At 39.0% G+C, this 27,975-nt stretch overlaps 1 protein-coding gene across 6 annotated transcripts in view; it reads right to left on the bottom strand.

Annotated features, from left to right (window-relative positions):
• Positions 1 to 1,731: 1,731 nt before the first annotated feature.
• The window catches only part of ect2 (epithelial cell transforming 2), a 74,523-nt gene continuing 48,279 nt past the window's right edge, over positions 1,732 to 27,975 (bottom strand). For 4 of the 6 annotated variants that reach the window (XM_028444294.1, XM_028444295.1, XM_028444293.1 and 1 more), the window contains 6 exons: positions 26,608 to 26,746; positions 23,299 to 23,453; positions 22,599 to 22,706; positions 18,834 to 18,968; positions 5,246 to 5,745; positions 2,345 to 2,452 (listed from right to left, as the gene is read on the bottom strand). In XM_028444294.1, coding sequence (XP_028300095.1) covers positions 5,251 to 5,745; positions 18,834 to 18,968; positions 22,599 to 22,706; positions 23,299 to 23,453; positions 26,608 to 26,746 — 1,032 coding nt within the window. In that variant the 3' untranslated portion in view covers positions 2,345 to 2,452; positions 5,246 to 5,250. Of the gene's footprint in view, positions 2,453 to 5,245; positions 5,746 to 18,833; positions 18,969 to 22,598; positions 22,707 to 23,298; positions 23,454 to 26,607; positions 26,747 to 27,975 lie in introns of all 6 variants that reach the window. The other 2 variants (XM_028444297.1, XM_028444296.1) reach the window with 1 other exon arrangement.

Below are 27,975 nucleotides of genomic sequence, written 5' to 3' on the forward strand. Positions count from 1 at the left end.
TCGGGAGGAAGAGGAAGTTATGTCTCTGTGATTGACGAGGGGGGTACAAAATACAGTAAGCAAAACATTCAACTGTGAGCCGGATAGCTAAATAATAGGTGACATGAAGGTGGTAGCGGCGCACCTTTGGATGAGAGATCACCCATGAGGGGCAGAGCTCAGAGGGAGAGGAAAGGAGTTTACAAGACAGAAAATGGCGCTACGAGAGTTGATGCTGAAGTTCCCATCAGCTCACAGCAGCGCACACTCGACCAGAGTATGTGTGGAACTATTGAGAGTGTGGCAATGGTGAGAGAAAAAGATCAATAAACGGGGCAAGCGGTGAGACTCGGTATGTCCAGGAGGAGGAGGAAGTTGGATGTGTGGAGAATGATGGGGGAGAGACTTGGAGGACAGCCAAAATACAGTATTGCTATGCCAGCTACATCCAGCGACCTGTGAAGCAGCAGAGGAGATTTACAGTAAGTGGTGTGATCGGAAGCAGGAACGGGGCTAGCAACCAAGCTAAAAGCTAATCCTCAGAGTACGCCGCTTCCTTCCATCCTGCTTTCTAATGTCCGCTCCCTGGAGAACAAGGTGGACTACCTGAAGCAGGATTTTAATGCAAGACGGGAGATGAGGGCGGCGGTGTTTGCATATACACCAATAACAACTGGTGCAACAACGGTGAGCTAGTCTCATGTCACTGCTCTCCTGATGAAAAACTACTGGCTATAAAATGCGGACATTGTTATCCCTGATCTATCATAACTTCAGGCAATCTAGAAAACGCCACATGTATTTCACGGTCTGACCGATTAGTACAGCCAAATACATGGCAATAGTTTATCATTTCCTCTCAAAACTCGGGATTTGCTTATTTGTGTGCCATTTGAAAACCTGCTTCCCTCCTCCAAAATGGCGGCTTCCGGGTTGATGACTCACTGTGAAAACCCTCTGTACCCTTTAAAAAAACTATTACTACCTTTTCCTTCTTTGCGCTACACAATAGAGATGTAAGCATAAAGTAAAAAAATAAATAAAAATTAAAAAAAAAAGAAAACCATGATTCCAAGAGTATTATTTGGGAAATCCAAACCAACAACCAAGGGTTTACCAACAACATGCTCTTATTTTGGCATTTGTGGGAAATGTAAATGTTTTCTATTATTGACCGTGGCTCAGGTGGTAGTGGGTCGACTTTTGATCGAGAGGTTGGGGGTTCGATCCCAGTACCTGACTATGTGTCGAAGTGTCCTTGGGCAAGACACTGAACCCTAAGTTGTTCCCAGTGGTCGACTAGCACCTTGCATGGCAGTCCTGTCCCACTGGTGTGTGAATGTGAGAGTGAATGGGTGAATGAGCTGATATGTAAAGCGCTTTGAGACTGCTTCAGTGTGGTGATAAAGCGCTATATAAAATCAAGTCCATTTACCATTTACCATTTATTGAGCAAGTGGCAGTGTGTGATGGATGGATGAATGGAAGTGCTGGTACTCCCGCTTGGCTAAGTGAAAGGAGTCCAACACTGACATCCTAGTACTAATGGAAACACACACAGACCAAATTATTACCTTCAGTATTACCGTTAAGTGCATTTATTTAAAAGATAGAAGCATGACAGAAAGGACAAATATCAAAGTTTATCACATATGATGAAAATCTATGTACACAAACAAGTTGTTCCTCAACAAATGGACACTGTTATCAACAAGTAAACAACGCATTTACTTTTCCAATAAATCTCTTCAAAGTTAAAACAGAAGCTTTATAAAAGCTGGAATCTGCTGGGTTAGTTTCAATAGGTCTTAAGAGTAAACGGTAATCAGGCAATGCAAAGATTTCAACCTGCTACACTTTAACAGACACGTATAGAAAAATTTAAATGTTAATTAGAAAAAGAGGAACAAAAGTCTTAAAACCCTAAAGTTTCTCACAAACGCACAGTTTGCAACATTCGCTATGTGTGACATTTTGTGCATCTGTCTGAACAAGCTATGCCTCAGTATCTGAACCAACAATCTACAAGAGCTTGAATGAAAACTAGTGTTGGTTTGATTTGTACATACACTGTTACATGTACCTGAAAGTGTTCTATAGTATATTAAGTTATTGATGTCAAACTGAGCTCAGAGCTTCACACAAGAAAAAAAGTGATTACGTGGCATTGAGGTGCAAAGATAAAACATCTTTGACACTCAGACACTTTGTAACATATGTAGAACTTTATCTATAGTTAATTTAACACAAAAATGCACAAAAGGCTCCTGCAGCTTGTGATGCCGCTGTGCGTCAACACGTACTCAACGCTCAGCGTGAACAAATTCCTGTTTGCCACACTTTGTCTCGTAGGTGTATCGTTACAGTCCAACTTTGCAGCGCCTCAGAAAAGGTGGGTGGATGAACGGCTGAATGTGTGGTATTTCCTCTCAAACATGGACGGTAGGTGGACCATGGAGGGAGAATGGTGAGCCTGTGAACAAACAGAAACATAATCAAGTTAGAAACATTACCAATAGTCAGAGTTCAGCACTGCAAAAGGATCTCTGTGTACAATCTGAGGAGCGTAACAACCTTTCAAACCGCTCATAGATATGTGAGTAGAATATGGAAGCCTGGTGGTAACAGACATAGTTTGACATGTTGGGTTAACCCATTCCACTACTGTCCCTGTCTTCTTCCTTTACACATAAACCTGATCAGGTCGTTGGTTTGATTCCAAGACTGAACCCATTGGTGAAACTCAGAGCTGAGATGTTTGGGAGCAGTAAAGGTTCAGACTCCATGGATGTCCAGGGGTGAGAACAGGTCAATGCGGCTGATTTCTTTATTTCCTGGCATGGTGCCAACATCTCTGTAGTCACGTCTCACTCTGAAGTTAAACCAAAGATGGTGGCAGTATCCAAGAATGTGATGGTGGAACCTGAACATCTGGGAGACTGTGAGGAGGTCCTTCATCTAGCAGCAGATGGAGGTGGAGAACTGTTGGCTTGGTTTGAAGACCATTGATGGTAAAAAGAAGCTCCGAGTGCTGGATGTGCTGTAGAATCACTTCCTGTGGGTGGAGCTACCAGAAAAAAAAGCATTCCAGCTCCTCTGCCAGTGAAGCATCAATGTAGGTGGAGTCGCACGTGTGCTGGATCCCTGCTACATGCTGTGTGGATTGTTGTTAAAATGAAGTCCTTCACGTCACTCTTCACCCAGGGCTGTGGTTGAATTATGTTCTTATCATCTTCCCACTTGTGATGCCGTCTTTGTACTGTGTGGTGTAAGACTCCTCTCCTCCTAACCCTGACACATCATCAGACTTTTGTTTGGACGTGGTTCAGCAGGTGATGGAAACAAGGCTATCCTGTTTCAGAGCGACGCCGAAAAGCTAGTCCATGCTTTTGTTACCTCTCGACTGGATTATTGTAATTCTCTTTTAGCAGGCTGCCCGAGCAAGTCGCTTAAGACACTTCAGCTGGTTCAAAATGCTGCAGCATGTGTATTGACTAAAACTAGGAGAAGAGATCACATTACTCCTGTATTAGCCTCTTTGCATTGGCTTCCCATAAAATATAGAATAGAATTCAAGATTCTTCTTCTCACTTATAAAGCCCTAAATGGACAGGCACCAGTCTATCTCGAGGAGCTTGTAGTGCCATACAATCCCCCCAGAACACTACGCTCTCAAAATGCTGGACTACTCGTTGTTCCATTTGTCTCTAAAAGTAGTATAGGAGGAAGAGCTTTCAGTTATCAGGCCCCACTTCTCTGGAACTATCTACCAACCACGGTTCGGGGGCAGACACCCTCTCTACCTTTAAGTTTAGGCTCAAAACATTCCTCTTTGGTAAAGCTTTTAGTTAGGAACCAGCTCATAGTTAAGATGCAATAGGCATAGACTGCCGGGGGGGGGGGGTCTGGCATGCTCGGTTGGAGAGGGTGTTAAGAGAGAGGTCATTTAGGTTAGAGAGGGACCGGAGAGGGTCCCATTCCTCTCTCGAACACTCCCTCTATGTCTGCTTCTTCCCTTGTGTGTTTGCTCCTGTACTCCTTCTGGCTTTTGTCTTGCAGGTCCGTGGGATCCTCAATGTGGAGTTACAGAGTCTCAACAACTGTCTCCACCCTTTCCTCTGCACACACCCAACACAGCATAACATGGATGGCTGTCATCATAGGAATGGGATCCACACAAGGTTCCTGCTGCTTAACAGAAGGTTTTCCTTGCCGCCATGATGAATTCATGTTGGGTGTGGGATACATATGTATGTGTATATACGTATATATGCATATGTGTGTATCCATAAAATGAAGAGTCCGTCCTTAAGACTGCTCTACTGTAAAGTGTCTTGAGATACCATTGGTTATGATTTGGCGCTATACAAATAAAAGATTGATTGATTGATTGATTGATTGATTGATTGAAGGCTCACTTTACTGCTGGTTTGTTAATGCTTTAAATACCACATATTGCACGTCTCCTACGTGACCGCGTGTGCGACCAAGCATGGCATGCTCAGCACTAATAGAACTCACTCTTTCCAACTTACTTCTTCAGTGCTAGTGAACACGGCAAAGTTCAAACAATCCAAACTTTATTGAATTTAAAATGTAAATGACATTTGGAACTACTTCTGCAAACACACTCCACCAAACAGTACACATCAGTCCTTTAAACAGCTGAACAGAAAGGCATTATTAACCCACACACGTGACAGAACACAGCAGCACCCACCAGAACATTGTGAGAAGAAACAGGAAGGAAGCTGCTGCTGATTTTAATTAAAAACTAAAATGTTCTACAGTCTCAGGGACATTTTTAAAAGGTATACCAACCTTCAATAGAACACATGTGCAGGGGTTATAACCAGGTTCACAGTCTGTCAGAGGAAGATATAATGTTCATGGGACTAACTTAAATCACAGCATGCAGCTCAGCTAAGATTTTTCTGACTTCTAATTATAAAGGTATTTATTTGTGCTAAAGCTACACCTAACAAAAGATTGTTGTGTTCATTCAAGACCATTCTTATTGGGTTTCCTGTGGTCATGATCCAGAAAACTATTAAATAAGAGAAGGTTCCCATTAAAGTGCAGTCACCGTTACAGCCCCCACCAATAAGTCCCAAATCAACTCTTAGATTTTCACCAATAGGAAGAAGCTTCAGGTTTTATACTCCACCCATTTCCAGGAGAGATCACACTCTTTTTTAATCTCCTTTTATTGTGTGAGTTGATTTGGGGTTAGTGATTCACTGAGTAAACAAACACATGAGCTCACATGGTTCAGAGCAGAGTCTCTCTGCGAGGACTGGACACCTTGTGTGGGTCCTGGGGGGCTCTGGGGGCTGATGGAGAAGTCGGGGACCTGAGCTGAAATCCAACTGGCAAAGGTCTCGAAAACTGCTGTTTAGATTTAGGCATAGCCTGTTTAAAGTTGGCCTGGGAGGGATGAGGCAGAGCTGGCATGGCCTTGGATGAGGAGAAGGGCACAGAGTCGGGTTGCTTGGAAACCGTGGCTGATTGTGGATGCCGTAACTGGGAGGGCAATGGAGCAAGAAGAATTGAACTGGACGCCACAGAACAAGAAGTGAGGTTGAGAATTTGGTGGGAAGTTGGCTCGGTGACAGGGTCAAGGTTTTGGGGTGGGGTGGAAGAGGTACGTGTACAAACAGGGACCCTTGTTCTAACAGGAGGGTGGTCCAAGGAATTAGAGCGTTGCACCACGGCACCGCCTTTGGCTGAATCACTTAGACTGAACGTGGAGGCTGAGCGAGACATCTGGGTACATAAAAAGGAGAAAACGGGAGCAGGGATTCAAACATCACAAACAAAACACACGAGAGAAGTTCAAGGTAATCATCGAAAAACAAACATCTCCAAGTGTTTCCAAGAAACAGCCATGACGGCTTTAATCTCAGCTACAATAAATGGTCGGAAGGCTGCTGGAGATGATCATGTTTTAACAGATAAAGACAAAGTGTGGCCTCATAGATCAATAAATCTAAGATCACTTGCTTGAAAGAATAAAACTAAATGGAAAAGGATGAAATTAAAGGTCAGAAGTTTGTTTTGATCTCCACTGTAAACATTCGAGTATTCACATTGTTGGAAAGGATTGGTACAGGTCTCGAGACTACAACCAAAATGGTCGCATATGCAAGTATATTTTCTGTGTGCGAGTGAAAATTTTATCTGGTTGCATCTGTGCGAGTGCGTATGGATGACCTTATTTTGACGGCGCGGCTGAGCGCTTCATCACGTCCTACAGAGTACATCTCGCTCTCTCTCTGCTGTGGGTGAGGAGACGATGCACGCTCACACAACTTGGCTGCAGGTAATGCAACGGTGAATGCATCAAGAACAAACACCAATGCACTCCTCTGGAGTGCGCGCGGTCCGCAAACGGAGCCAGGCATAACGAGCCCTTCACTGAGTGCACGCTCACATTGAGGGCAGCAGTAAAAAGGAAAAACATGCTGAGCGCAGGGATAGAGCGTACATGCTCATCAGAATCAGCATGGAGGGACCAGAACTGATGGACTATGATGCCAGGCCAGATGTTCAGCTGTGGTTCTCCCAGGGCAGGGGTCTGCAACCTGTGGCCTAATGTGGCCCTTTGACTCTTTTGCAATGGCTCCCTATAACTTAAAAAAAAATTATTGAAATAAAGTTATTTTTACAGAGGCTATTAATGATTAATGACAAATAAAATCAAAATATAACAATTTGTTAACTTAGAATAAATCACATTGTGCAATGACTCACCACCTTCCTACTTCACCTCCTGCAACATCTACAGGCACTACCTTTCACTGCACCTGTGGCTATCCTCAAGTTTTAAATCCCTGGTAAGATAACTAAACCAACAAAAACACTATTCTGGAAGAAAATAGAGATTTTAATTGTGTAAGAAAGATTAATTTAACCACCAATATGTCTGTTAAATATGCATGTTTTATGTGTGGCAAGAAATTACCAATTAGCATGTGTTGACCACATGATCATCGTCATCAAATTCAAGTTACTTTCTGTAGCCTTTGAAATGCATTAACAACATATATATATATATATATATAGAGTTCATGTAAACTGAGATGCATAAGAATTTGAAGATGCAAGATACTGTTTTATTTATTGATGTCAACTTAAAAACAGTTTAAAATAAAATAAATTTCCATTTACATGATCAATGAAAATCAAAAGTAATTAGACATTTTTCTATATAATTTGAACTGTATATAATTTAATTCACTCTATTGTCTACATTGAGAAGGTATTTTTTTTGGCTCCAGGAGGACTTTAATCCAGGTGAGATGAGGTTAAATGGTTCCTTGTAGAGTAAAGGTTGCAGACCCCTGACCAGCAGAAGAGGGTTAGGAGACCCCACTATAAGAACTGGACCCTCTGAATTCAATTCCATGGGGTGAAACAATGCAGATGCTAAGTTGGTTATGCTACTGTTAAGTTAATTAAGTACAGCCTTTGTGCAAAAAAAAAAAAAAAAAAAAAAAAAAGAATACATGTAACCTTTTATTATGCTTTGCTGTTATTTTTTTAATTGTTATACACCAACTCCCAAATGGAGCTGGTCATTGTTTTTCATGAGGTGTGGCTCATCTCACCTTCTATACATCTGTGCTCATAGCTGTATGCACGGTACGGACGTGATTAGCGGGAGTTATATCATCAAAAACATTCCCACTGGTAAGAAAATGTTGCAGTTACCGCGAGTGCAACGCTGTAGACGCCGCTCACACATGTAGCTCTGCGGGTCAGTCTACCTGAAGCTGTGACGAGCAGCGATAAATCACGCACCGCTACTTGGTTCAGACCAGACACCCACCCAACACCCAACAAAGTGAACCAGTCTAAGTTCCTCCGTCAGATCAATCCAAAGTTCCCACAAACACGGTGACGGAGAGGAACCTGCAGCAACACTTACCAACTGGAAAGAGTCCTAAAGCTAACTAGGCTAAGCTAACCCACCGACACATAAGAATCAGAAGAGCTTTATTGACCAGGAACAGTTTAGAACAATACGAGGAATTTGACTTGGTAGTTGCAGTGAAAGAAGACACATCAACACACCGGAGCAGCCATTTGCGGCGCCCACATATTTAGGTGAAAAAGGGATCAACAACAGGAGAGGAGGGGTGAGGGGAAAAAAACTGCCAGTTTGAAACTGATTTCCCTAAACAGAGAAAGCAGTGTGAAACCAGGAAAAAAACCGCCTCCGCAAACATAAATGTAAGCATGACACAGTCAAACAACTCGAGACAAGGCATGTGGGAAGGGTTGGGTGGGAGGTTGGCTGGGGGAGGGGGTCAGGTGGGAAGAACAGCAGGATTCCAGCCGTTTGGGGACATGGGCGTGCTGCCAATGGGCGCTGCAACCACGCCTCCATGCAGCTGCGGATGGGAGGTGGGGAAAGATGGCCAACGAGGCATTTGAAGTTGAAGACCTGTAGCTGCGCTACTGACAACCAGATGACGTGTGGAAAAGTTCAGCATCAACAGTTCCAGGTGGGAATGTAGGGAAGGAGCGGGGGGAGGGAGTGGGGGTAAGAGCCGCCGTCTGCAGAAACTTCCTGGTGATAAGAGTTGAGACAACCTTGGCTTTAGCCTTGATTGACTGGGGAGCCGAAAGGGAGATAAGCAATGTGATTTGATACAGGCTATGTCAATTTCCAATAGCCTTCTGTCCTGGGTCTTTCTGCTGTAATCCAATGAGTGGCCTAGTTTCCACTTCCAAGCCGGGTCTCCAACTTCTCCCAGTTGTTATCCATAACGCGCAGACGATCCAAAAGCAGCTCTTGCTTGCTTTTGATATCGATCAACACATGAGTCTGAGTGTTCAGAGCCCTGCTACATCATTCAGAAATCACTGGCAGCTTTTCCAAAACAGTCGCCAGCGTAGTACGGACTTTTCGATAGATTAGGAAACCACCAGCTCCGATCAGCAGCATGCCTACTATCATTATTCCAATCATGTAGATGTCCTCCACGTCTTCCACAGAAAGGATGGACAGACACACAACTCGGCACTTGTTCCAAGGGTCAAGTGTGTATCCAGCCGCAAACGTCCCGCTTGGACATGCGGGTTCACCACCCCCGGTTCTTTTCGTCGAAAAAAATCTGATCGATAGCACTGAGAGACCAACTAATTAATTCCATTATTCCGGTTTTGGATGAGTTACAGAGAGAGGCTCTTGTTAGGCTCACAAGACCAGACAAAGCAGCAGCTGGGAGAGAGATAAGAATGGAAGGGAGGGAGAAACAGAGAGTGCGACTGTCCTCGTCGAGAGAAGCAAGAAGAAGAAGACTGGGCTAAGAGCTAATGCTAATCATTGCATGAAAGGAAGACACTAGTAAAAAGTACACAGCTTACTGTCAATAAACCACAGAGGGCCACAGATTTATTAATGGTCAGATTTAATACTTATGGAAAGATAAAAGCTAACATGTCACACGTTGTGTGAAATAAATTTTAGCATAAAACTATCGTCGCTATTCATCCGTCCCGACCTGTGAAATGCAAACTTATAATTATTATTTCACGTGTTCACAGACAAAGCTGGTCCCATTAGACAGTAATATAAATGTTGTGATTATTATATTAGAATATCCCATTAGTAATGCTCTCAGTATATTAATGATTACATCATCAAGTCTGATCTGGTTTAATTATAGTAAATCATAACTTTATGTAACTTATTATCAGATATAAAAAACTAGATTCAGAAGCAGTGGTTTATATTAAACAGTAAAAACACCATTACAGGTATTTTTGCTTTTCATGTGCTTTTTTTTTTTTTTTTTTAAGAAAATAATTTTATTATAAATGAGGAAATAAATAAATTATAACACTAATGGAGTGACCCATATGCACAAAACATGTTTCATAAAATATCAGCCCATGAGCTCTTTGAGTCACCAGCTATTGTAGCTTTCTTTAATATGTAAATTCTATTACCATAAAGCAGATTCTAATGTTGATTTATTCCATTTAATTTGTGTTTGTAAGGAAACAGTTTACACTTTAAGTTGGGAATTGTTTTATTTATTTATAGTTTTTATTTGTCCTAATTTGACCCAAGCCAAATTTAAAAGATTGTAGCATTATAGAGCAAATAATTGCATTATTTGTCATCCGATTAATCGGTTCAATAATTGATGGCTGGTCGACTATTAAAATAGTCATTAGCCAGTAGTGACTGGCTAATGTTAGCACTACGCCAAACACTCACTAAAAGAACTTCGTCGTTCATTAAAAAATGCTGTGAAGACGATGGCCTTCCAAGTTTAGCAGAGTTTTCAATTTTGTTTCAATCTTATAGGTGACCTTAAGTCTGAGGTACAGCCGATCACTGAGCCAACCTTTTTGATTAATTTGTTGGTCCGGTTTTATCATTGGCATTGATGCTGCCTCCCAGCAAAGAACAGCGTAGAACAAGACACTGGCAAAGATATTCTGATAAAAGACATAAAGGAGCTTCCTGCTCATATGCCTTCTTAAAAAAAAACCTCTGTGTTGCTTTTCCAGTTTAGTGTGTGGTCAGTGCGAACACGATACGTTTAACGACTGAACAATTTCAATGTGTTCACCATCAAGGACGGGAATCAAAAACTGTTTTTTTCTGAGAACCGGTTCCCAGTAATCCAATTCCTAGGAATTGTTTGTTTGCTTGCCTGCATGTCGATTCCGCTTATTGGTTCCTCTTACGTTGCAGGTCCTGTATATTGTATTTATACTAGCACCAAGTGAAGCTCCTTCACCGTGTAGTTGTTTACTGTTCACCACGGAGAATCTACCTCCTCCACCCACAGCTGTGCTGTCCTCCCTGATGTGTTTGTAGCGTCACTGTTGCTACGCTAGTCACTTCCGGGTTCACACTCGCACAAAAGTTGCTTCTTGCACGGACACACACACACACACACACAAAAACAACAACAACCAGGGGATGGCGTCTCTGAAGGTCCATTTATAGAAATGTAAACAAAAGCTTTAACGTTTAAATACATAATAAGCGCAGCTGTACTTTTGGTTAATATGTTCTTTTTGGATCAAGTTGATCAAGTTCAAAAAGAGCACTGTAAACATTCTCAAATGTTTGTTGCTAAAATGTGTCATATGTTGTAATAATAATAACAACACATACATTTAATATAACGCTTTTGTATATATTATTATCCAGTGATTTAAAAAAAGAGCTGATATCCCTGCCGGAAATTAAAGAGACAAAGGTAATATAACAAAGAGTTTAAGCAAACAAATCATTTGTATTATTTAATTCTCTCGCCCAATGAGAATCGGTAAGGAATCAAATCGATAATGGAATCGGAATCGCTAAATTCTTATCAATTCCCATCCCTAGTCACCATTGATGGTCACAAGGCAAACCTCGCTTTTTTCCCTGAAATCAATGACTAATTATTGTTTAATGTTTTTCCAACATTAAGTTTTAAATAATTGTCACCATCTGACAAATGCATCTACGGAAGCCCTAAAGGCCTCCGTTTTCCGGTGATAACGACTTAATTTTCTTGAGATCTCGAGATAATGAGACTTTGTTTTCCCGTGATAATGGGATAATTATCTCGAGATAAAACAATAGTGTAGTAATCAAATCATTGCAGGAAACATTCAGTCTAACAATGTCAAAGGAGCAGCAGCATATAGATCACCGCATCAGGACTTCAGTAAAGTTAGAAAATAAGGTCTCATTCTAACCGGTATGAGATAGCCTATGAGCTACAAGCTCCAACGAGATGATCGTCAATACAATTATTGGTCATTTCAGCAGGAAATATCCCATTGTTTTCCTATGATCAGCTGACACTGAGACGTTGCGCAAAAAGTTAAACCACCGACACAATAAATATTGAATATTCAATAAGTCTGTGATCATGCATAGCAACGTGACCAAATTTACTGGGGACGTTGATGGTCTTCAATTGGTCATACGACACCTCCTTTTTAACTAAAATACTCTATTGTATATTTTTGATTATATGTATATTATATTGATTATTTATTATTTCTTTTTTTTTTGGAAAAGCACCATCTGTATTAGCATTTAGAATTTTGAGTTTAGGAACATTGTGAGTTATTAAGTTATTTTCATGTGAAAGAAGAATTTAAATTTGCATATTTTTTCAGTAAGTGAGGCCTATGTGTTTTCAACATAAATTTGTTGGTTCAAGGACACCATGACAGGTTGCCAGCTCCCACTGCCTTTTTATTTTTTATTGAATGCTACCTCTGACTCTGAATACGTTTTTGTACTTTTATATTATTACTTGGACTTTGAGTTGAAGAGCAACTTGATTAATCGTTTAAAAAAATTATCGTTTATCCCAGCCCTAATTTCCAGTTATACCACATCTGGCGTGGGATGAAGTCTGACACTTTTTGTTAATTTTCCACTCCCCTCCCAAGTACCCCCTGTAGTGCCATCATGTACCCCTAGAGGTACATGTACCAGTCCTCAGGACTGCTCTGAGGAAGAGATCTACAGGACTCCACATCCCACAATGCAAAGCACCAAAATTTTCCAACAATATGAATAAACCAATTGTGTACAGTACAGAACAAAAACTTTCAAACAGGTTTGAGCAAATCTTTAACTTATCGATCTATGAGGCCTACAGTAAAGAACAGTTTTGCTAAAGGTTTGTGGCGTAAAAATGTGTGCAAACGTCACTACACGCGCTGATAAACGGTGCAAAGACACAGAATCAGGGAGGAGAAAATGTAAATACATTAACGCAACGCACAATCACATTTATCAAACTGAACGGTTTGTGGTGCCTACTTTTTGGGCATAAATTTAGTTGCTTCCACAGGCAGGTGGTAACTCGCCGTGTTACACAGAGTGTTGGTACACCGAATAGCACTGCGATCTTAATAAATGAGTCGCAGCACGAAAGGAAATAATGCCACCAAAATATTTAAGCAAAATTTAAGCATTTTCCGCCCTTTACTTGAGTTCTTAGTAAATCTTCCCTGTGTCTTTATCTGATAAAAAAATATGTTGTCTCCAGCAGCTTTAGATGAGAAGCCTCAACCTAGTAATGATGATAATATTAATAATAATAATAATAATAATAATAATAATAATAATACAACATTAACATCACATTTAATTTATATGCAATTAACATTAAAATAAGACTTAAAGCAAGCTTTGGTCACCAAAGATTTCCAGATCTAGTTCTTTGCAATGATTCTAATCGACTGAAGTAGGTTAGCGCAGTAAGCATCTTTATCCACTATTACATTTTTCTCAGTCACGTCGACCTTGGAGCGATCTTAGGGTTAAAACATGTCGGTGTGGGTTCCAGTCCTTCACAAAAACTCGCCCCAACTACGGAAACAGGACAATTAATTACCGGTATATGAAGACAAAAGAAAACTAAATATGAAAAGTGTTACAAATTGAGTTAAGTGGATTAACACATTTATGGGTTTGACAGAAAATGGATGAATAAAATACATTATTGACAAACATAGTTATTACATTTCTTGCTCCCAATTATTTGTTCCTCTTGAAAACGATTTGCATTTAAAAAGTGTTAAACATCTTATGCAAACAGAAAAACTGTCAATCTTCCTGTCCTGTATATGAAGCTTAATCAAGTGTCTAACAGGTTTGGAGGCTCAATGTTAGATGAAGCTAAAATGATGTTCTCCCACTGCGACATGTAGGAGAAGAGAACTTTCCCTCAAAATGATTAAGCCCTTCGTCAAAGGCCTGACAGAGGTCTGTCAACAGAGTCATGTTTTTTTAACCTTCTGTAAGAGATAACAAGTATGACTGGTTTAAGGGTTTTTCTTTATGTTTTTCTCTCCCTAAACTGAACATTTATAAAGTGCAGCTAAAACAGGACTATATTTAACAATAATGGACATGCAGTGAACTATGTTCACAGCCCAATGTGAGGTGCTGGCCTCGAGCCTCCTTTACACACACACACACACACACACACACACAGAACGAAGGCAGCACACAGGAAGGTAGCATGTTCAGGAAAAAGGAAATAAGAAGATAAACTGTATTTTAGTTTTCCTTGTGTTTTTATTATTTCAAATACCAGCAACATTTATTTTAAATACTCCTTCTGGTTATTTGGTTCAGGAGAAAAAATAAAACACCCTCTGTTTTGTATGAGGAGGGTGGTTGAGCAAAACAGGGATGGGTGTGAGTCAGGCACGTGCACAGAGAGCCCTAGTGGTGGTCAATCTTCTCCACTTCTGCCCTGCATGAAAAAAGTGCCCTTTCTGGCAAAGGCCATTTGTTCACCCCATTGATTTAAGAATATAGATTACTCTCTCCGTCATCAATTGCCACAAAATGTGTTTTGATATCCGACGAACGGACATTTATTTGACTTCTTGTGAGAATTCTTCCTCGACCTGCAGCATCCCTCCCCTTCGCCACTGACCAAACGGCTACAGCATCAGACAGACAAGTAGTAACGGTGCAATCTTCTGGCATGATTTGGTGCTGTTCTGCAAAATAGAGTTTGCTAGTTTTGGAATTATGGAGCTTAATTGGTGCTACTGACAGTGTGCTGAGGTATATTTTGGTATGTGGTATATTATTAGTGATGCTTATACTTTGACTGAGGAGGATGCTCCTGTAAATGAGCTGAACTGACCATCCTAATCCCTTCATGTCAGTAGAGCTTTACCTCTTTGTAAATAGTTGTGTTTTATACAGTATATTGGATGCCTCATTTTCATTTTATTCATTATGAGCAATGTGAGTTTGTTTTGTCTGGTTTTGCCTGTTATTAATGTATTTATTCTATTTGATCATTTGAGATTGTATTGGTTATGTTAACTAACAAATCTATACAAGTTGGAAATAACCTGCTTTGATTGTTTCATTATCATCATAATAATTTTCATGGGTTCCCTTCTATTCTAGTTTGAGCACCTGCCCTCCAAAATGCACGTGCCTGGTGTGAGTGCTTAAACTGACATCAGTGTCTTTTATACACAACAATCAATGCTGTCCTTAAATTGAGAACTTCCAGCAAATCCAAATAACTCCCAATTCTTTGCTCTTTTATCTGTCCCTTTGGCTTCATGGGACCTCAGAACTTAATTTAACTGCCACTTCATGTGCGACATATGTAGGGCCTTCAATTTTTCAAGATCGTGAAAAACTGACCCATTTTTTAATTTCTCTCTCTTTATTAAAAGTCAGGCCCAAACATGACATGGAATCGCCTCAGATGCATGGTTATTGTTGTGGGACAACATCACACATTTACACACTATTTTTCACAGAAAAACTGGTGACTGAATGTCTAGAAAGTGTGACAAACAAATATGTTCAATCTCACCAATAATCCCTTCCTACGTGTAACAATATGATTAGCAATCATGTCATCCTGTGACTGAAAATGAATGCAGAGCTTAATGTGTTGTTCAGATTAAGACTGCATTCAAATATGAAAAGACTCAGACAAAGACAGGTTAAGATGACTGTGAACTGGTGATGAGTTTAAACTGGTGACACGTCACAGCAGTAAATAAAGGTTTCCCAAAAATTGTTCATTAATATTTCTATTATATTTTTCCAGTTCAAAGGGAGGCTGAGGGTTAGCAGTGTGGCTACACAACTGTAGGGCCCTATAGAATCAATTTTATTTATTTATTATTTTACAAAAACAAATGGACGCAAGGATGCATCAGTTTTTTCACCACTAGGGGCCAGAATAATTTACAGTATCAGAAGTCATTAATCTACAATGTTTCAGACTCTACAGACCATGACATCGCTAGTCTCGTCCATAACAACTGATTAGATGAGATGTGTTTTTCAAACACTCTGAGCAGGTGAAGCTGATCATGCTTTCACGGAGCGCCGCTCAGCGCTTCAAAAGAAATGGGTTTCAAAGTTAAACGGGCACTGGTGACTCTGTAGTTTAGAGTGAGTGATGAGTTGCGTAGTTTTTTGGCAGTTTAGACGGTGGCCCCGTCCCAATACTCGCACTTGCACTCTTGCGCCCCTCGTTTGCGGGTTCTCAATGAGGGTGAGAGTGCGTAGGGTGTCCCAATTCTCCAGAGTGGTCTTTCACCCCGCCCCCTATGCGCCCCTGATCCACACTTCGACGAAGCCTGCATCCAAGCGGATTTCGGCGAAGCATATTACCCATAATTCTTTGCGGTATAGAGGTTTTACACCGACGTCACTGATATCGCATGGGTTTTGTTTATCCGTCTGTTGGTCCTGTGCCGAAAAAATATTTTAACTTTTCTTATGCTGTGCACTGTATGTGTAAATACAATCAAGATTGCTATGTTACTTGGAAAAAAGCATAATTATCTGATTAAGCATTCCGGTGATTTATGCACCGGTATTTACGGACATTCTATGCTAACAATTTCATAACTTTGTTTGTGCAATCATTCATATAATAGCCAATTTAAATTTTAGACTTGTAAAATAAACTTAGGATGTACAAAAACTAAACTATAAAAACTTACCAGATACCAGTTAGTTACCCACTCTACATTTAAAATCAAAATTATGTAGCTACTTCAAATAAATTACTAATAACCAATATACATTTCTTTTAACGTATGTGGATCAACTCACATTAACTACTTTTTTTTCCCCACAGGGCCTGACGAAATTACCAATTTTATTTGGTGTACTTTTAAATGTTTCTGACCATGAAATAAAAGGCTTTTTCTATTTTTGCAAATGTTGATTGCATGGACTGTATCTTTTTATGAAGTTTAAGCTGCAGTTTTTGGCTGAAATTGTACACTTTTTTTGCTCCAAAGTTTCCTGCTGTGTACAATTTTCTTTTGAATATTGAAATTTTCCTCATTCCTCTGTTTGATGGAATGTTTACAAATCTTAAATGAAATATGGAAATGCATCGTTATTAGTGAAATTAAAAATAGAACAACTGAGCATTAAAACCTTAAATCTGACTTGTTACTACCTGTAGAAACTCTTAAAATGTATTTGAACAGTGAGAATAACTGTGAACCACTTCTTTATAATTGTTCAGTATGATCACCATTTAATCCAATAAAGAAACTGAACAGAATATACATCCCTATTTGATTTATATTTTACTCCTAAATACTAATCATAAAACCAAATGTAACCATGTTCAGAAAGATATGATTGTAATGTAGTGAAGCAGAAACCTGGGCAGAATGACGCAGCGGTACAAATTGATGACGTAAACCGTATTGTCCCAATTCTGCAATTTTTGCACACTTGTAACCTGCGCACCCCAACCCTTCGTGCACTTCTAACAAGTGCACACTTCATAGTGGAGCATAGGGTGCAGTGTGAGTATTGAGACAGGGCTGGTGCTTGAAGCAGCCAGAACGAGAGGGGGGCCGTTCCTTGCCACACGGTGACGGCGTTTCATCCACATTCTGTCAATTTCCACGTTCAACAGTTTTCATTGGTCGATTACATCTGCAATTCCGTTAACATGGATTTCATGGGGCCCTACATATGTGAGGGCAATCAATGAAATAACTCACAGAAATGCCTTTTTGTAAATAACTTTGACAGACCTCCAAAACTCAGTCCAGCTACCAAGCTATTCTGTTCTCTACAAGCTCTGGCCTCCAAGTTACCCTCAACAACAACTTCAAGATTAACCTTGGTTATTAATTTACAACCTAAATGTCTTTTAAACCTGCTTTTTGGAGACATAAAGGCCTGATTTGTGTTGTTAACTGGGAACAGATAGGATTATTTCAGTAAGTGGTTCTCACATCACCAGATTTCTAGGGCTTTGGTCATTAAGTCGATTAATTGGTTGATGCCATCGTGGTCGACCAGCAATGATATCAGTTTAGATACCGTAAAAAAAAAAAAAAATTGCAATGCACTTATAAAGGTGATAAAGATTAAATATCAATTTAATGTATTTAATGCCTAAACATGATTCTATGTCCAGCAACAGCTCTGTGTGAGTGCGTGCTCGGCTGCAAAAAAAAAAAAAAAGGTGTTGCGTTTCAGGTGTTACTGCGCAGTGTTTTGTCCTCAGAGCAGATCAGAGCAGAGAGGGAACAAATTAAGACAGGCTTTAAACAAGCATCCACTGTTAAATCAATCCTTTTTCTGCACAAAAACATGGATTATCCTTATATTTGATACATGGATTATGTAAATAAATCCACTGCTGTCTCTGGCGCAGCGGGGCACACTGTGCACCTGTGTTTGACATGTGATTGTTTCCTCGTGCGCTGCTCTGATGTTGACATTGTTTATTAATAAAAGCAGGCTTACCACTAAAAAAACAAATATGTCATTTGTATGAGGAAAAATTAGGTTTTAATTGTCGGTTTCAGGTCGGGCACGGATATAAATACATAATGTCTGTCGGACCTGTAGGTTTCACTTTTGCTTTGTCGGGTTCTGGTCAAAGCTTGAATAAGGTTCATATCATAAATGGTTTATGTTTAAAAGCAAATCTGCACCACAAAATATTAGTCTTTTTCTTTCTCCTCGTCCTCCTCTGCACCTGATCATTCATTCTCCATTTTTTGTTGTGTTTTTTTTTTTTTCATTCTCCTTTTTTTTTCGACGAATCGCTATGTGTGCCAAAGTTTTGGTCGACCAACCATTTCCTTGGTTGACTACAGCCCTAGAGATTACCTTTCATCTTGTTCAAAAGATGAAATGAAATCCCATTATGATGGAAAAAAAAAATAAAAAGAGAAATGGACAGATTTACAAAGCATAGATGGTTAATTCCCCATTACTACCCACACCAGCTCACAGGATAAACCAAGACCAATACTTAGAAGGACAAAAGTAGTTTGGTTGTTTCCATCATCCCCACTGAAACAAACCAGGAAGTAGCAGAACTTACAGCCAGTGTGGAACTGCTGCCCAATCGGTTCTCACTACTCAGCATCTGGCTCTTCTCATCGGGCGTGCTGTTGGCCATGAACGCCCTCTGGATCACACGCTTCGGAGTCTTGGTGAAGGAAAACGCTCTGGTAACCTAACACACAAATCAAAGTGACAGCAGATAGGAAGGTTAACTTTGGTCAGGAGGCGGCTTTATAGAACATGTAGACATTTCATACAATTAACAGTACATGAAGATGAGCTGCTATCTCACTTTTCCCTCTCAACAAAACTTTCAGTTCTTCTTCTGAGCAGAGAAGCACATGTAGCAGCTATTTGAAATAAAAACTCCCTTCATTAAAAAAAAGTGCTCCATTTAAAAACCACTTTTCAGTTCTAAGGAGTTACATAATGTGAATGTGAATATGTATGTATGTGTATATATATATATATATATATATATATATATATTAATTGTATTAATCCATTTCTGTGCTATTATTTTGCTTCCTTAAAAGTTTTCATTTCTATATTATGTTGTGGAAATAAATTGTTAAATAGCAATCAGGAAGCCTTGTACTATTTACATATTCAGAAAAAAAATTATAATAATCATATAAAATGCTCAGGTTACATTGTTCTTTATCTAACACCTCAAACAAATAAACAAAAATAATGAATGAATGAATGATGAATTTGATAACCTTAGCCTAATCTAATCATTAAATATTTCATCAGCGTCACTTTCCAAACTCAAACTTATATCCAACTCCAACAACACATTAATACACCATAGAAGAAGAATGAAGCAGTGGTTCCCAAAAGCCAGGCCGTCGATGCAAAGAGAGAACAAAGCTTTTAAAACTAATGTGCATTTTGGTTCCTTGTGTTTGATCGACAGGCCACAGTTTGACAGCTGAGACTGAAATGTTTGCTTGTGTGTGTTGGTTTTTTGTTTTAATCACATATTTGGTGAGGAACTTTCCAAGTAAGTTTGACGGTGGGGTGAAAAAAATAAACAATAAAGCTATTAACACATTTCTAAGAAATATTTGTTTTCACAGAAGCAGTGTTTCATTTGAAGATTTTAGTTTTTCTTCCCCTCAAAGTTTTCATTTTTAACATGTTCTAAAATGTAGAACATTTTATTTTACATACGTGCACGAGTTGAGGATTAAGACATTTTATTTCTGATTACAGTGATTACTTCCATGCACTTTTCTAATCAACAAAGTTATTGCCAATTGTTCCAAAATGTGAAATATTAGACAATATGCATATTATTTTTACTTTCATTTTTAGGAAATCACTTAAATATTCCAATGACAGAACTGATGAGTGTGGGAATGGGAAAGCCTTCTACAGTGGGGCATAAAAGTATTTAGTCAGCCACCAATTATGCAAGTTCTCCCACTTAAAAAGATGAGAGGCCTGTAATTTTAATCATAGGTATACCTAAACTATGAGACAAAATGAGAAAAAAAATCCAGATACTCACATTGTGGGATTTTTAATGAATTGATTTGCAAATTATGGTGGAAAATAAGTATTTGGTCAATAACAAAAGTTCATCTGACAGAGGTCAAATGTTTTCTGTAAGTCTTCACACACTGTTGCTAATATTTTGGCCCATTCCTCCATGCAGATCTCCTCTAATGCAGTGATATTTTGGGGCTGTCACTGGGCAACACGGATTTTCAACCCCCTCCACAGATTTTCTATGGGGTTGAGATCTGAAGAATGCTTTTTACGAAGCCACTCCTTCATTGCCCAGGCGGAGTGTTTGGGATCATTGTCATGCTGAAAGACCCAGCCACGTTTCATCTTCAATGCCCTTGCTGATGGAAAGAGGTTTTCACTCACAATCTCACGATACATGGCCCCATTCATTCTTTCCTTTACACGGATCAGTCGTCCTGGTCCCTTTGCAGAGAAACAGCCCCAAAGCATGATGTTACCACCCTCATGCTTTACAGTAGGTATGGTGTTCTTTGGATGCAACTCAGTTTTATTTTGGTTTCATCTGACTATATGACATTCACCCAATCGTCTTCTGGATCATCCAAATTTTATCTAGCAAACTTCAGACAGGCCCGGACATGTACTGGCTTAATCAGGGGGACACGTCTGGCACTGCAGGATTTAAGTCCCTGGCGGCATAGTGTGTAACTGATGGTATCCTTTGTTACTTTGGTCCCAGCTGGAGGGAGATTATCAGTGGTCTTGTATGTCTTCCATTTTCTAATAATTGCTCTCACAGTTGATTTCTTCACACCAAGCTGCTTACCTATTGCAGATTCAGTCTTCCCAGCCTGGTGCAGGTCTACAATTTTGTTTCTGGTGTCCTTTGACAGCTCTTTGGTCTTGGCTATAGTGGAGTTTGGAGTGTGACTGTTTGAGGTTGTGGACAGGTGTCTTATACTGATAACAAGTTCAAACTGGTGCCATTAATACAGGTAATGACTGGAGGACAGAGGAGTCTCTTAAAGAAGAAGTTGCAGGTCTCTGAAAGGCAGAAATCTTGCGTGTTTGTAGGTGACCAAATACTTATTTTACCAAGGGATTTACCAATTAATTCATTAAAAATCCTACAATGTAATTTTCTGGATTTTTTTTCTCATTTTGTCTCTCATATTTGAGGTATACCTATGATGAAAGTTACAGGCCTCTCATCTTTTTAAGTGGGAGAACTTGCACATTTGGTGGCTGACTAAATACTTTTCTGCCCTACTGTACATGTCAGTTGTAGCTTATTGTGGGATATAAGTTAACATTCAGAAACAGGAGACAAAAGTTTTACCAGATAAAGACAAATTGTAGGCTTCATAGAACAGAAAATTAAAAGATAATTTACTCAAAAAAAGTAAAAGCTTGAAAGTTTTTCATCTCACTGAAAACACTGACATTGTTGGAAAGGTTTGGTGCATTGCATTGTGGAACGTCGAGTCCTGTAGACGGAAATATAGAAGTGTTCTGATTTCATTGTTACTGTGATTTCTTGCGTTTGCTCCAAGAACTCTGCCAAAGTGACTTAACACATTTCTGGTGTTTTCAATGAAAGTTTAAGAATTGGAGGATGTTAATTCTGGGTTTTACACGGAAAGATCTAAATTGAATGTGTGGTGTAGTGAGGTGATATCACAGGGAATACTGGGAACAAACTAGAATAAAAATGGAGTGAAACCAAGCACTGTCTTCCTTGTCTAATGAAGAAACACAAAAAAAAAAAAAAAAATCACAAGAATGACGTAAAAACACTTCTATGATCTGTCAACAAAACTCCACATCCCGCAATGCAATGCACCAAAAATTTCAGACAATGTCATTAGGAGAGTGTTTACAGTGAAAGTCAAACTTTCAAGCGGCAATTTCAACCTTTTATATCTTTTTTATTTAGCAAATTATTTCTGATTTATTGATCAATGAGGCCAACACTAAGTCTTTATCAATAAACAATTATAGTCTCCTGCAGTTTTACGATCTACAGGGCCAAAGATTATATTTTTTGAAATAAAATAAATGGTTAACAGACATGACTCATGAAACAATCTGATAACACGTGTAGTATCAGAGATAAAAAAAAATAACTTCAAGTAGTTTATGTTTTGTGTCAGAGAACAGAGAATCTTATTAAAACAAGTTTGTGTGGGCATGAATATTTGTGAATGCACAGGAAGAAATGGTGAGTAGGTGTGCACAGAGCCTAACAGGTAGGTAGGTTATGATGAGTAAATGTAACTGCAGGCGACAAAAAGAGCAACGCTGATTGTCTGCATGATGTTACCTTTTTGGAGGTTTTTTTGATAGCTCTGGATGCTTTGCTCAGAGTGCTGTCCATGTCCTTGGTGCTGACCTGCAGAGAGTCTGGGTCTGTACACTGAATCAAATCCTCCTGTTATTAGAAAAACAAGCCTTTATCAATAATTGTATTAACGAGGCATAACAAAAGAGGACCAGAAGTAAATCAATTGATGGCATTCGTGTGGACACACGTCTGTAGCTGTCAGTCAAGTTGCCGGCTTCACACGACACTGATTTCTCCTTTCTGTGATTCTGCAGAGGACTATTTACCAAGCCCAGCTCCATCTCATCGGTATTCACATTGCAGAGTTGGCAGAAAAAAAGCATTAGAAATGCAGCTGTGTGATGGCAGGCAGAGCAGAAGACAGGACCGCCCCCTGCTGCTTTCTCTACTAACTGCAGCAGTATTTGCACACTCATCCAAAGGCTTCGTCCTTAGCAAGACTAACAGGTGGAGTTCGTCAACATTGAGCTTCATCAACTCACAACAAACTTTGCCAACAACAGTGAAACTGTAATTATAAAACAATAAAAGCCAACCAATTTATGAACCACTCCTTTATTTTTGCTGTTCTTTCAACTGTAGTTCTTAAAAAAGCACAATAAGTAAGAAAGTGTCTGATATAATCATCAAAGTGTTCACCAATTCTCTTTTAACTGTGTTTGCACTTGTGTTTTCTCACCGCATCAGCTCTGCAAATGGTGTTGGCCACATGGCGGCAGAGCGTTCGCAGCCAGGTGTTTTTCACTGTTTCCTCAGCAGCCAGCTGGAAGCTGAACAACAAGTTCTCCTGTTCGGTCGGAGGACGAACCACCAGTGCGAAAGCATTGACACAATCTGACAGATGGAAACACAGAAGACTTTTCACTGATAAATAGTCAGATAGAAAATAAAAGAGTGGAAGAGTGCTGTTGGCTGGAGATAAGAGACAAGAGAAGTTGTGACAAGAAAGCAAAGATTGTCTTTTCTCAAACTAAAAAATAAAGTTCAGTTGTGAGGGCCCCCTTTCTTTTTTTTATATTTTGTCCAGGACAGCAGCACTAAACCTGCTGTAAGTCCAGCGATACAAACTGCAGGAAAACTGTGAGATCATTAAAGGACGTCACAAGAACAAATAACTAATTGATCTGTCTTTCATTATTAACTTGAAGAACTAAAATTGCCATAGATTTTGTCCTGCAAATAATTCCAAGTGCTGGATAAGGAAAGAGAGCCGTTGGCAGCTAACGAGGCTTTTAAAAAGGTGCATAATACAACTGTGTGTTGGCCTCAAATAATTAAATTTAAATTCCTTCATTGAATTGACATTATCTTGGTTTGGTGTGTTGTGATACCTTAACATTTACAGAAAGGATCAAAACAGCTTACATGTACTGTTATTACTAGGGTGGTAAAGGGGAGGAAAATTTCTGCTAAAATTCCAAAGATGCTTAAGCTCAAGAATTATGGGAATGTTCAAAAATAGCAAATAATTATAAATTATCTATTGAAACAAACTGGACATTTGTAATAATGATAAAAAACTGATGCTAATATTTTAGATGAAGCTAAAACATTTTTAAAATTTTATTGAACATCCGTGTTAAGGGCCAACCTTCAATTCTAAATTTTTTTTTTTTAGAATTAACAAGTTTTTTCTCATTAATTTTAATGGAAAGTTTCCAACTTTAAAAATTCCTGCAAATTTGCAAGCAGGGTTAGTTAGTTAGTTTTATCTTTTGACTAAATGCAACTTAGTGTTAGTCAAAATGTAGTCATCAGGACTATTTCAGTTGTAGTCTAGTTTTAGTCAACTAAATAACATTTGAGAGTTTATGTATTTTTTTTTAAAGATTCAATTATTGATCAACCTGATATGGGATTAAAGTTGGAAATACACAGACATTGTTGTGATCATTGTGTAAGATCACATGACCAACATGAGCTTAAATTGAATTTTGTCACGTGACAAAATCCTAGTTTAGTTTTATTAGTTAACAATAATATCAACACATTTTGATTGGATTATCATTCACGTGTCTTTTTAATGAGTCAAAGTCTTGTTATTTTCACACAAAAAAAAATGCAATCAACGAAAAATATGATATTTTTAGTCAACATAATTAACACTGGTTGAAACATTACGTTAAATGTGTTGTTTTTCATTAATGTTAAAATTTATGTTTATATATGATAGTTATTTGAAATCACGCATATTTTTATATTTACTGTCTTTTTCATCATAAAGGCACACATTTTTATATTTAAAGTTGAGGATGCGGTCGATACTGCAGAACACTGTGGATTTTTCGTCAACTCACACATTTGTCCAGTGAAAGCGGCTGTCGGAGGTGGAGCAGTGTAGTATTGTGACCATCACTCCTGGTTGGATGACTGAACTGTGACTGTACAGCCAATGAACATCTCCGTAAACACCAACGTTCGAAAAGGAGCTTCAGTTTTTGTGGTTAACGTGATAAACTCACAGGTTTAGTAACAGGACGGATGAGACATGGCTCATATGCAGGACCGTGTCTGAGTGACTGTAGAAGTCAAACGTCTGTTATATATTTGTTTTCATTCTCTATGCCTAAAACAAGGAGTTTTCCTCAATAAAAATGCAAAAATCAATAATAAATTTAAGTTTCTGGAATAGGGAAGGCTATGGGCTTTGCATTGCATTTACAGCAGGAAGAGAAAAAAAATAAAGGATACAATAAATTTTAACATCCAAGATATCTCAGGCAGTTTGTAATAGTATGAAATAATAAATGACAAAGTGTTCAAATCTTCAAAGTAGGTTTTTGTAGGAGCGATCAGGTCCAGACTCTGAGGCTGATGGAGAAGCTCACAGTAAGAAGAAGTGATGGAGGATCAGCCTGTTACAATAAAAAATTACCACAAAAAAATAATGATGGACTTTGCTTTGAGTCGATAGAAACTCATCAGTTCAAACTAAACAAAATACACGAGAAACTCCGTTAACCTCCTCTGTTGCAGCAAGCCTATTGATCACCAATGATCTGATTGGCGCCCTCATCAGCCAATAGAGTAGTATACGGAAAATACAGTAATTCCAAAGAACAATTTCCAGGAAGTTTGTATTTTCAAATATTCTCAAAATTTCTGATCATAGTTTCGTGGAAATTGATCTTCCCTTTGCAACCCTAGTAAGTAGTCACTCAGGGATGTACAATAGTAGTCAACCCTTTCTTCAGAATAGCAGTATTGACATACAGAGACTAAAGTTATATTCATGGAAAAGTAAATCCACACAGCCATCATTATCAAAACAAACCGGTAACCAATATGTGAGGTGATGAGAATTTAGAAGCGTTTAAATTCATAACCAGATTGCATTAGTGTAGAAATAAAACAAACAGATCTTACAGCATACTAGAGCCTATGTTCCCAAAGTGGGGTATGCAAATTGTCAGAAGGTACATGTATAAAAACATGTAATTGTTAACTAGAATATAAATTGACCAGCAGTCAGGAGCCTCCATGCATTGCCATAAATTACACATTACCTGGTGTAAGACTACGCTTCGTTATAGATTATTATTTTTTAATATATATTGTTCCTCGACAAAATAGGTACAATTCAGAGATAAATTTCACTGTAGGGCTACATTGTACGTGACATTACATCAGTGGTTCCCAATCTTTTTGGGTCGTGACCTAATTTTAATATTTACAAATTTTTGTAGCTCCAGACTCTTTTTTTTCTTTTTAGAATTAGCTTTTGATCATGTTTATTGTGGCTAGAATTAGTGCATGAAGTGACAAAGTGGGCCAGCTCAGATATTTTTATACTGCATTTTATTTTAACTAGATTTATATTTCAAAAAGTGAAAGTTACGGTATTATGTTTTTTAAGTGTGCAGTGGTAGGGGTACATGGCTTCAGGTTAAATATCTGAAGGGCTACAGGACTGTGAAAAGTTTGGGAAACACTGTAGTAGAGCATATGAAGTTGCACTATGTGTAGGTTGTGAAAGAAAGTGCAGTACCATCAGTGTCCTGCAGGTCCAGCACCCGTCGAATCTGAGACAGCGGCATCAGTGTAATGTGCTTCAGGGGGGGCGGAGGCCTCGTCTGTCCAAGCGGGCTTTTAAAAGTATTGATCACTTTGTGTCGCTTTCTTGCAATCTGCAAAGACACACACCCATAAATCAGACAACTTTTACCCGATGAGTCTTTGGTAGTGAGTGGGAGATGCTGCTATTGGTTACTTGGCAATAAGTCAATGATGCCTTCATCGAAATAAACAATGCAACTCATTAATGTCACATTAATTAGGAGCTGAGGGGGAAGATGGAGAAGGGAGAGCGATGGAGATTGGAGATAAAACACAACACTACAAAGTGCTGTAGGTCAATGTTATTTTGGCAGAGTGAGGGAAAAGGATAAGAGCAATTATATCGATGTAAAAGGTAATCAATGGCTTCTGATGATGGAGGAGAGTGTGAAGGCCATCCGCTCTTAACCCTGCTCCCTCAGTCTGCCAACAGCCAACCCTCACAGACAGCTCAAACACAAAGTTAATGGCTGTAAGAATATATAGAATAATAAACACGCTGCATTTATGTCGCACAACTTTTGAAGTAAATCTAAAAGACATTGTCCTTGCTTTGACAATAAATAACCATTAGTCTGTTTACATTTAAGACACAATAAAAACATTTAGGTGATCATTTCACTCGTCAGTCAAGCCCTGTCTAATCAGCTCTCAATTCCACTGGACTTCTGAGGGCGTGTTGTGGTCTTATACCTCTGCAGATCCTTGAACTGCTGGCTGACGGTTTCAGTGTAATAATGAGACTGTGGGAGTTTAGATGCCAAGTGCTGATTAGAGTCATTAGCTCTGCTGAGGAAGTCCAAACGCATTGAGAGTTTTGTTTCATTCACAAAGTGTTTGAGATATGTTACAGTGAGCAGAAGCAGCCAAAATTAAATGATCATAAACAATAAGACGTGCATACAAAGCCATTTGAACCTAAATGTCATATCAAAATTACACTCTACTGGTACTTACATGTAATTAGTTTAAGTTTATTAGAGCACAAGTACACTTCACCATTGAAGCAAAAAGTGTCACTAGTACTACTCGTCAGCCTTATAAGGGGGCGGGGTAAAGCAAATTCAGGGTTTAGAAAAGATTACAACCAATCAGGGAGCTGGATTTGCTTATAATCCCTCATACTTCATTTGCATTGGGTCTACTAGTACTACTAGTGGTGACTCTTTGACTTTACTAGTACTACTATGACACAAAAACAGTCTACTAGTACTACTTGTGGTGACTCTTTGACTTTACTAGTACTACTATGACAAAAACAGTCTACTGGTACTACTAGCGAGATTTTGAGTGTAGTATT

This window comes from Gouania willdenowi, chromosome 4 (genome assembly GCF_900634775.1).
Source record: "Gouania willdenowi chromosome 4, fGouWil2.1, whole genome shotgun sequence".
NCBI lineage: Eukaryota > Metazoa > Chordata > Actinopteri > Blenniiformes > Gobiesocidae > Gouania > Gouania willdenowi.